General features: G+C 46.0%; 1 protein-coding gene across 1 annotated transcript in view; it reads right to left on the bottom strand.

The window, feature by feature from the left end:
• Positions 1-1,333: 1,333 nt before the first annotated feature.
• The window catches only part of LOC147710044 (major histocompatibility complex class I-related protein 1-like), a 195,427-nt gene continuing 184,968 nt past the window's right edge, over positions 1,334-11,792 (bottom strand). The window contains exon 5 of the mRNA XM_086919312.1: positions 1,334-1,419. Within this exon, the coding sequence (XP_086775438.1) occupies positions 1,334-1,419 (86 nt within the window). The remainder of the gene's footprint in view (positions 1,420-11,792) is intronic.

The following is an 11,792-nucleotide window of genomic DNA, read 5'->3' as shown; positions in this document are numbered from 1 at the left end:
AAAAAAGCCCTGCTCCTGCTCTTCAAGACACCAGTCAGTCCAAAACTGGCAGAGACTGGGTCTTTTGCTCACACTTCTAATGATCGTCTTAACACACAGGTACAAACATTGCAAGATTTTGTTAATGGTTTGGAAAAGTCAAAATTTCTAGGGTTGGTCAAAGGCCTTCTGGCTTTGTCAAAGCTTGATTTGGCATGGCTTCTGGAAAACCGATTGGGGAGGCAGCTAGACCCTAGACAGTCCAACAGATACATAAATACATTAAAACACTCACATGTACACACACACACTGGTGAAAAGAAAAGTATTTTGAACTCAAAAAGCACACATTGCCATGGCAGTTCCTGGCATTCAAGGGCAGAGCCCCGCCACGCGTGCTGGAGTTAGTCAATGGCTGAACAGGGCTGACCCAGTGCCCCATGCTGTGAGCTACAGGGGCAGGAAGAAACATGTGAATGGCAACAGACGAATAGATGAATAGGATTGCCTGGAAGCCTCTGTAAATAGGCAGCATATAGTACATACAGCGAGCTTGTTTTCTCTTTTACTGATTTTGTTTAGATAAATACAGACAGAAAACCATTGAATTTCAGGTCTGAATAAAATACTGAAATTGGTGTCAGTCATGAATGCCAGGCCAACGGCTGTGCAGAATGACAGGTAACTGGATGTATTTCTAAAGAGGCTTAAACAGCAGTAGATATGCACAAGGATAATACTAAAATGTATATTTTCATATAAGTTCACTGAATTACTATCTGTGGGTCTTCATATCATTGAAACCTGTCAGGTATTCAAACATAAGTGCACACTTATTGGTTAAATAAATGTGGAGATATACTAGTTTCAGCTTAATGGATTCACAAAACCCAAAATAAGTATAGATAAATACAGATACAATTAGAAAAAAGTAATATGGATAAATACAGAGGGAAAGTGGGTTATTAGTAGTGATAAATATGCATCCACCACTGGCAATAAAGCCACTAACACAGTCTAGGGCTCAGTACAGGTTTCAATAAATTATTCCCATGCTCACCCTTTGGTAGTTTGGCCTCCATCAATGCTCCTTGCAGCCAGAAGTAATTTATCCCATTTTCTAAAGCGCCAAAAACGTTCCCCCTTTGCAGTAGCACCACTAAGATGCCCACTGAATATGCTGCCCAAGCTGCCTTATTCACCGAAAGAGGAGAGAATCTACAACCATGCAACTGCCCTGCTAAGCTCAAAGCCAATGTGCCCATATACATTGCATGAGATACCCAGCGTCTGCATGAAAAAGAGCTTCTGTGGACCAACAGCGACCACAGCCTCTCAAACATACCCTCAGCCTCTAACTGAAGCTGTTCCTAGTGGTGATCAATTCCACTTTTAAAACAGAGTCGTGACCAAAAACCAATGATCTCCGGTTAGTTTGATCTAAAAAAAAAAAAAACACTGAAAATCTTAAGAGTGTAAACAGACGTAACAAACATGACATATAGGGCCAGATGTACGTAACTCTAATTTACCGACTCATAAATACGGAATTTTACCTCTAACTGAAGCTGTTCCTAGTGGTGATCAATTCCACTTTTAAAACAGAGTCGCGACCAAAAACCAATGATCTCCGGTTAGTTTGATCTAAAAAAAACGCTGAAAATCTTAAGAGTGTAAACAGACGTAACAAACATGACATATAGGGCCAGATGTACGTAACTCTAATTTACCGACTCATAAATACGGAATTTTACCTCTAACTGAAGCTGTTCCTAGTGGTGATCAATTCCACTTTTAAAACAGAGTCGCGACCAAAAACCAATGATCTCCGGTTTGTTTGATCTAAAAAAAAAACGCTGAAAATCTTAAGAGTGTAAACAGACGTAACAAACATGACATATAGGGCCAGATGTACGTAACTCTAATTTACCGACTCATAAATACCGAATTTTACCGATTCGGTATTTATGAATCGGTAAATTAGAAGGAGGGAGATGTAGCTAATTCTTAATTTTGATTTACCGAATCGTTAACATTCGGTATTTACGGATTCGGTAAATACCGAATCGTTATTGCCCATTGATTCCTATGGGCCTTGAAGCCCATAGGAATCAATGGGCAATACCGATTCGGTATTTATCGAATCGGTAAATACCGAATCCTGCAAGGGTGCAGGGGGTGTCACTTTGACACCCTCTAGCACCCCAAATACAGGCTTGTGTGCAATGTGGCACACATACATGCCCTAAGGGCATGTCTGTGTGTCACATTGCACAGGTGTGCATGCACAGATGTGCATGCACACCTGAATCGGTATTTTACCACCCAATAGGATTGGGTGTTAAAATACCGACTCTTAAGGGCCTGTGGCACTCTTAGGAGTGTCACCTACATATGGATTTACCGAATCGGTAAATATACCGATTCGGTATTTTACCGATTCTGTAAATTTACCGATTCGTTAAATTTACAGAATCGGTAAAATATAGGCCCCCTACATCTGAAAACCCTAATACCGGTCGGTAACGGCCGAATTTGGCCGTTACCGACCGGTATTAGGGCTCCTACATCTGGCCCTTAATCCTCTCCTCAGAAAGAAAAAAATTTGTGATGTTGCGGAGGCATAAAAAATACATCTCGGCACCTGAAGATCTCCTCGCAAGAGGACATAAAAACTTTAAATGCTGCACTTGCCCAATCTCAACAGTGGCACATCGCACATTTTGGTTGTTTCTATTGCATGATGTATTACTATGAGCGCGATATGGCAACTCCGAAACACTATACTCTTTAATTTTGAATGTTTTCCCACAGTTTGTAACTTCACTTACCTGGTTTATGTTTCGTATACTTGCTGGTGCTAACTCTGTACAGCGCTCTGATACCCTTTTGGGTCTTGTTTTTGCTCTATAAAACTTTTCAAATAAATAAATGTATTGGTGCAGTATGTGGATGATTTGTTAATTGCTTCTGATAGGGAACAAGGTTGCAAGGATAGCACAGTGAAATCAATGTTGCACTTGACACATCATGGACATAAGGTTTCTATCTCGAAGCTTCAGTACTGTAGACACTAGGTCACCTATTTAGGTCACCTACTTTCGAAGGAGGGTTGAAGGTTAAGGCCAGAACGCATCCGTATCATCACTAAAATGCCCCTTCCACAAACTCAAAAAGACGTGCATGCTTTTATAGGCATCACTCCCTAGTGTTGTCAGTGGATCCCTAATTATCCGTTACTAATCAAACCTTTGCTTGCACTAACGACAAAAGCAGTGCATGAGCCTTTGCCTTGGTCGCCAGATTGTCAGCAATCCTTTGAACAATTAAAAACTGAGCTTTGTTCTGCTCCAGTGCTAGGCACACCTGATTATAGGAAACTGTTTGTGTTGTATGTCCACGAGATGGCTGGGTGTGGTCTTTCTGTCTTAACTCAAAAATGTGGTGATAGACAGAGACCTTGCACTTATTTTTCTGCTGTGCTTTATCCTGTCGCAAGGGCCCTCCCGAGCCGTCTGTGAGCGGTTGCGGGCACTTCAATTAGACAATCGGCTGGACTTGTACTCGATACTGACCTCACAGTATGGTCTCATGCTGTGGATACACTTTTGAATGAAACAAGTACACAGCACCTCACCAGTGCACTTCTTACTGGCTATGAATTGACATTGTTTGCTAAGCATATCACGATCAAAAGATGGGCCACTCTGAATCCAGCCACTTTACTACCCCTCCCTTCTGAGAATGATCCAGTTGATAAGCATGACTGTATTTTCCGAATAGAGCAAGAGACGAAAGGACAAGTAGACTTGACTGATGTTCCCTTATCTGACCCCCAGGGAGAACTATATGTTGATGGCTCTTGTTTTAAATTACCAGATGGCACCACCACTACAGCTTATACTATTGCTACATTGCATACAGTGGTAGAGATATCACGAGTCCCATATCAGTCAGCCCAGGCGGAAGAACTCGTTGCCCTTATACAAGCTTGTGAATTGAGTGGAGGATTGGTTGTCAATATTTACAGTGTGCATTTGGGGTTGCACATAACTTTGGGTGGTTGTGGGCAGAGAGAGGGTTCCTTACTTCCCATGGCACTAAGATACAACATGGACATCTAATTTTGCAATTGTTATCTGCACGAACACTCCCTAAGAAACAAGAGGAGGACACCAACTGACTTGGCCCCAGCCCTACTGGCCTGTTGATCCTTGAACCTGCTTCAGCTAAAACCAAGCGTCTCCTGTGGTCAGCAACCTCAAAAATCCCAGAGGACTTGACTGCCTTGCTTAACTAAAGACTGGGACTCCCACGAGCAGTAGTTCTGGTCAAACAGCAACAACCCCTGGTGCCAGCTAGGAACTGCGAATCCTGCACACTCTGCACCCGCCGAGCCCGGCCGGTGCCTGAGTGCGCAAAGACCCTGAGGACGTCCCCCCGGTGACTGTTACCAATAATCCAGCACCCAAGGACCCTCCTCGACGAATCAGAGGACGTCTGCAGCCTCACAGTACCCACAGCCGCGTGGTCTGCCTGCCTGCAGCCACCAACCAAAGGCCCCCATCCTCCCTAGGATACCATAGGGCCTACTCACTCTGCACCCGGCTGCCCCTTTGCCGCTGAGGGTGTAACAACTGTACTTACCTGACCCTGGGAGACCCCTGAATCTTCCCCCAGAACCTTGACTTGTTGCTGTTTGAGCAGAACCACTGCTCGTGGGAGTCCCAGTCTTTAGATGAGCAAGGCAGTCGGGTCATCTGGGGTTTCCGAGGTTGCTGACCACAGAAGACGCCAGGATTTAGCTGGAGCAGGTTCAAGGATCAACAGGCCGGTAGGGCTGGTGCCAAGTCACTTGGTGTCGTCCTCTTGTTAGCAGCTGCACAGCAGGTCTTCTTTCTTCTCATTCTTCTTTAATTGTGGGTTTATATAGCGCTAGGAATCGACTCCCGGAGGAGTATCTCCACGCTTCGACCGCTGGGGAACCCGTCCCGTCTCACCCTGAGAGATGGTCCCTAATGGGTATCCCTAAGGTGCGACCAAGCATCCCCGGCGGTCTGGGGGGGCCGTTGTGAAGATGAGGCAAGCTAATGCCCAGAGTTGCCGAGTGTTGTCCCTGACTGGAGTAGGCACCGAGGCGAGAATTATCGAGCCCGCTGACCATGGTCCACGACCCTGCCGCGTCAGGAATCGAACCCTGGTCCCGGGCCGTCTCTGCTTACGGGTCTGCCGCCTCTAACCAGTGAGCCACACCACTTATTTGAGAACCGAATTAAAAAAATACACCCCTGCCAGAAACTTGAGATCCTTCCAGGTACTTTTACTGAGCACTCCAAGACACAGGCAGGTCCGTTGGGGAGGCAGGAGTTTCATATTAGGGGCAACGAGAATTCGGAACTCCCTGCCGCTACAACTAAACAAGCATTTGCAATGCAATAGGTCTCGCAGTTACACGAGTTAAAGCTATTGGCATTGTAAATGACAATGCCTTTAATTTATGTTTTTAAAACGAATACAAATATAAAAAAGGCATTGTTATTTGCAATGTCAATAGCTCAAACCCGCGTAAATGCGAGACCTATTGCATTGCAAATGCTTGTTTTTCTTTTTTTTTTAACATTACAACTGGGACCCTTAAAGTTAGCCGCACGGATTCCAAAGCAGAGAAGGGGTGCCAGTGGCTTGCGGCTTAGTTCTTTGCAAAAGCGCATGATTAAAGCACAAAGCCCGGAATACAAAACACAATGCTGAAAAATGCACAAGCAACAGTACAAAAACATATATAAAGTTGTTTGATCTTTAAATCAATATGAGGTTTGGTTTTTGACGCTAGCAGGCCCTCATACAGAATCAGAGGGGCAGTGGCGCAGTTGTTCGGCATCTCTGCGCGGTCCCTCTCTATAATAGTTAGCTACCTGTCAGAGGTTTACTGTACTCAAATAACCTTTTCTAAACCGAATATGTTGTTTCACGGCTCCCGCTCTCGATTTAATCACTGCGGCTTCTTTGTACATTTTCTTAAATATTGAATACGGCTCATCCTCTGATGAACAGGATTATGTTCATGGTTTTACACTGGTATCTTCTCAAAGGTGAAGTTTGTAACCTGGTGAGGGTCATGCTATGGGAGGTGAAGAGGTAATTTAATACCAATACTTCGGTAGAGAGAAAGGCAGTTCGCCGAATCACAGGTGGCACTACAGAGAGCGCGCACACACAAACACAGAAACACGCGCAAGCGTCTTGAAGACAGGAGCAAACGTAGGAGTTAAGCGGCTCGAAGGTTCTCCGAGCCCTTATTTTTTAATGACAGCACCCCCGATTACGGAGCAATAAAACAGCTAGATTTACAGGGGAAAAAAAGAAAAACAAGATAAAAAGTGTAAAAAAGCCCGTCCCAGCCACACTCCCTTTATATTTGACCAATTATGATTCAGAAAATGATGGGCAATATTCACAAGTCCACCAAAATGATAATTTGGGTTGGAAAAAGGGTTATTTACTGTACTCAAATAACCTTTTCTTACCCGGATATGACTGCGGTGATGGAACTTGGAAAAATCAGTTCCTGGACAGCAATGTTTCGGATGAAAAAGTGTCAGCATGAAAACACGAGTCACAACAAGAGGTTTACACTGAGCCGACCGCAGGGCACCACAGGAGGCGCCGCAGGACGTAGCTCCTTGAAAACGTTCGTAAGGCTCCTATGTAATAATAGCCCTTTCCGTTGGGGTGGATCTGGCTGGCCTAGAGAAACTGATTCCCTTTCAAAGGAGAACCAAAAAGACATGGTCACGGACATTATTATCGGGCGCAGGTACAAGGGGCTTTAAACACATGCTGCGCCCAGGGACCCTGGGACCCGCCCTTTGGTACCCCCGAGGTGGTCGCAGCGCCCTCTGTGCCTTTAAAGGCGAGCATGTCCCAAGGGCGGGGTTACACAGAACATGGACAGTCCTTGGAGAGAGGAGCTTTATGGGGTAGGGGAGTAATGGGGGGCCGGGGTGCAGGGATGAGCGGGAGGGGGGGTGCAAGGATAAGCTCCTAAAGGGTTGCTGGCTCAGGGTGTTTTGGGGTCGCATAGGCACATTTCTACACTCACATTTCGGTCCATGTAAACTTCTACAATCTCTATCAAAACCGCTTCAATGGTGCGCTGTAAATTCTTGGATAAGGAAAAATAAAAATACACTGATTTGCATTTTTGTACTCTGTTTAAGGGGTGAAATATCTAACAAGCATTTTTTATGACTATATTTTTTCCACTTAATTTTGATAGCTACGTATTCTTTCACATATAAAGATTTAGTGAGGTGTGTTTAAATTGTGATCAGTCGGCTCATTACAAAATGGCAGCCGTGACTACATAATGCTGATAGGAGCCACCTCACAGCACTGCTGGGAAGCGCACTGTATAAAAACCAGGAAGTCAGGCATCCTTGCCCGTGACATGGGCGGGGCCTGTGACGCGGCCGGAAGAGGCCGGTGTTGCGCGTTGATACGGGCTCCCATCATGGAGGGAGAGCGCCGAGGTAGCGTGAAGATCCACAGAAGTGCCCCGCGTTTGGAGAAAAGGAGCTCAGCGAGGCGACTCGAGCACGGTGAGTGGAGGGGGGATATGTGTATATGTGTGTGTGCGCGCGCGTGCGTGTGTGTGCGTGTGAGCCCCGTGAGGAGTGGTGGTGGTGGTGGGGGAGGGGGGTGCGTGTGTGTGTGCGCGTGCCTGCCTGCCTGTGTGTATGCCTGAGGGGGGAGGGGGTGAGTGTGTGCGTGTGGGAATGTGTGAGCGCATGCGTGACTGTGTGTGATTGAGTCTGTGTATGCGCATGCGTGTGTGGTGCCGTGCGCGCCCTCGCGGAGGAATCTGAGACAGCGACGCTCGTGCGTGAGCTCCGTCTCAGATTCCTTCTAACACGCCAACAACAGTTATCTTCGCAGACAAAGCAGGCTCCGCCTACTTTTAGGTCTGCTCGCCCTAAAAACTGCAAATCACTACTCGAATTTAGGAAACAGCTAAAAACATGGCTATTTGATAAATAGAAGAAATCATACATTAACAAAGCAATCGTGGTTTTCTTTTCATCAGCTGGACATTAGCGCCAAGACACCTTCGTGTAATGGAGCGCTTAACAAGTCTCCAATCCAATCCATTACTTGTTCAGGGATAATATTGTTTAAAAATACAGTCCGCTTGGTGAATAAAAAAAAGGTTTGAGGACTTTCGGGATGAACTCCAAATATTCTGCGGTGAACTATAAGGTGCTGATATATGCGCACCAGGGGGTTTTCTTTCTGTCTAAAGGGACTTATTTCAATGTCTATAATGGTACCGATGATGTGGCTCTTGGGATAGTACTGCCTTTGGGTGTTCCATGTAAATATGCTCGACCCAAAACAAGATGGGTAAAAAGAACAGTAACAAAAGAATTCTGTGAAGGGGTAATGGATTTGGATACATCTTCTTCTCCGTGTTTACACTGGGTGGTACAGCCATGGCCAGGGGTAAGAAATCTAGAGAATATTTCCAATGTAAGTTGCAAATCATGTCCAATACTATGGTGGTGGCCTTGAGCGACATCACTACTCAGTTAGAAAGCATGCTGGTGTATTCGGAACAGACTAGATATGTGTAGGAAGCTGGGTTTCTATTGCAGGAACCTCCCCACAACTTTTTGCGGGACTACTTATGCACTTTGCCTTGATGTGTCCTGGGTCCCTGCCTATCAGGCTCCCAGAGCCTGTGTTCTTTCCCAAAATTGTACCTTATACCCCCAATTGGCACCTCTCTGGCCACATGTCAGTCCCTTGCAAACGGTACCATGGGTACCAAGGGCACTGTGACCAGGGAAGGCCTTTAAGGGCTGCAACACTTCTTGTGCAACCCTTAGAAGCCCTGTACCCTGACACTCACACACTGCCTTTGCAGGCTGCATGTTTTGGTACAGAACAAAGCGAAGAGTCGACATGCACACATCCCTGTGTGCCATGCCTACAACCCACTGCCCTGGCATAGGTAAGCCACCCCTCTAGCTGGGGGCCCTATACCAATGGTGAGGGTACAGGTGCATGAGCCCTATACCCCTACAGTGTTGAAGTCCTTTCTTAGATATTGTAAGTGCAGTAATGCTCTTAAGAGTATATGGTCTGGGAGTTTGTCATTACGAACTCCACAGCACCATCATGGCAACACTGAAAACTGAGAAGTTTGGTATCAGGCTTCTCAGCACATTAAACCCACACTGATGCCAGTGTGATATTTAATGAAAAATGCACCCAAAGGGCATCTTAGAGATGCCTCCTGAAAAACGACCAGCCTTTGGTAGGTTCTCTGACTGGTACACACCAGCCTGCCACCACAAGACATGTTTCTGGACCCCTAAGGTGGGAGCATTTGCACCCTGAGCCCGAGAACAAAGCCTTTCCTGGGCGGTGGTGTTCACACCTCCACCAGGCCAGGAATAGCCAGCTGTGTCAGGCGAGCGTCATTGGCATGGCAGCCTTTGTAAAGCGAACCCCAGCCTCTTCCTCTATCAGGAGCAGGCCCCCTTCCTGTCTCCCCTCCTTTTCGGCAGGAAGACAGGCATGAAAAACTAGCCAGCTCAGAAGGTGTGCCACCTCTGCCAACCTCACCCCTCAGGTGGGGGAGGCAAGGTGAAGCCCACTCTTCAGTGTCCGCCACCTTGCAGATGGCAGGCACTCCCCAATCAGGATTAAGGTTTGTGCTCACTCCCCCACGTGGGGGGAGCACACCAAGGGTGTAGTCACGCCAAGGTCAGTAGCCCATTGGCTACTGACCTCAAGACCCCTAAAACACCCCCTCAATACAGTATTCAGGGGACAGCCCTAAACCAAGGAGACAGACAAGAAACCAGAGCAAGAAAAGAAGAAGGACCGAACAGCTGTGCCGAAGCAAACAAGAGGACACACACCGACTTGGCCCAAGCCCTATCGACCTGTCCCCCAACTCAAACCTGCTCCAGCGAAATCCTAGTGTGTCCTGCAGCCAGCAACCAAGAGAAATCCAGAGAACTTGCCTGCCTTCAATCCCAAAGACACTGTCAACCGTGAACACCGGATTTGTTCAACAACAGACTCCAGCTCTGCAAGGATCTGTGAGTTTGCACCACTCTGCACCAGAAGCCCACAGCCCGAGTTTGAGTGACCCAACACCAAGAGGAGGTCTCACCGGCAATCCTAACCCAAGATCCGGCAATCCCTGACCTGCCTCAAGCCTCCAGCCGACGCCTGCAGCCTCAAACCAGAAGGTCCCCCCAACCGCAACTAGGAGCTGGTAAGAAGGTCCTACCGTAAAAGGCCCCCCTGCACCAGATGCCCCACGGCCTTCGGTGGACCAACTGACGGTGCCTAACCAACCCCCAACATTCCAAATTACCTATCCAAGTGGTGGTCGCACCCAGAAGACCTTCGTCCCCGAGCCTGCAGTGTGTTTGTAAACTGGAGACTCCCCTTTGAAAGCTACATGGCACCAGATGCCAAAACAGCACTCAGCCCCCGGCCACCCCAGTGCTGCTGAGGGTGCATCTTTTGTGCTGGCCTAAACATCCATTTGCCCTGACCTTAAGTCCAGGAGCTTTGCTCCCACAACCCAGTGACCTGCTCAATAGCAGCCACCAACTCGAGGCCCCCATATCCCCAATTGGATAACACTCAACAGGAGTGTTGAGACAATCTGCACCCGGGCGCCCTAATGCAGCTGAGGGTGTAACAAGAGTGCAGCCTAGACCCTGGGGGAACCCTGAGTCTAACCCCAGAATACCAACTCCCACAACAGAGTACTTACCTTTGAACCTATAACACTTTTTTCCTCTATGGGATAACATTGACTGTTTTGCTATTAAACATTTTTAAGAGTGGATCTGGAAAATCTAAGAAATCCTTTTACAACTGCATTTAATTTCATTTCATATTATCCAGGTATACTATACTGTGTAAGAAAAGTAATCTGAAAGTAATGTACTGGTGAATTTACTAAAAGCCCATTCAAAGTATATGTACTGTATTTCAAAAGCATTGCATTTCTCAGTAACAGTACTGTAAATGTAAACAAAGTGCATATACAATTATAATCCAAACAGTGTTACAACATTATATTTACTTCAAAGTATTTATCACTAACCTGTGCCAGGCTTGCTTGGTCCTAGGAAATAAAATAACTAAAAGAATATTTTTATACAAAAACAATTGGTACGAAGTTTAGTCATTGAGCGTGTAAATTAATTTGCTGACTGAGTGTGCACAACAAATGCTTAACACTGCCCTCTGATACTGCCTTACTGCTCGACCACACTACCACAGATAGAGAGTAAGGTGCTATCTAACTTACCTCTGCCTACCTTTCGGGTCCACTGGACTCTGTGACCACTATACCTCACTTTGGTATAGTATATACAGATAGTAGAGTTAAACAGTTTCCCTTGGTTAAGTGTCTAAAGAATTGAAGCCCAAATATTGATCTTGGACACAAGACTCAAATCAGTAAAAATATAAACATAGGGCCTCATTCACAGAATGAACTTAAGACTCAATCCTAAACTTACTACTGTTTTGGTATTCCCAGATTGCACTTACTACTTTTGGTATTCACAGAATGAACTTACCACTTTTGGCATTCACAGAATGCACTTACTACTTTTCGTATTCACAGAATGAACTTACTCATTTCGGTATTCACAGAAGTTAGGACTCCTAACTTTAGGACTCCTAAATGCCTTCTGTGAATACCGAAAGTCTTAAAATTAGGATTTTTCTCAATTTAGTAGTAGTAAAGTTAGGACTCCTAATTTTAGGACTCC

The sequence above is a fragment of the Lissotriton vulgaris genome, chromosome 5 (genome assembly GCF_964263255.1).
Source record: "Lissotriton vulgaris chromosome 5, aLisVul1.2, whole genome shotgun sequence".
Classification (NCBI taxonomy): Eukaryota; Metazoa; Chordata; class Amphibia; order Caudata; family Salamandridae; genus Lissotriton; species Lissotriton vulgaris.
This window is presented reverse-complemented; position numbering and strand designations above follow the sequence as displayed.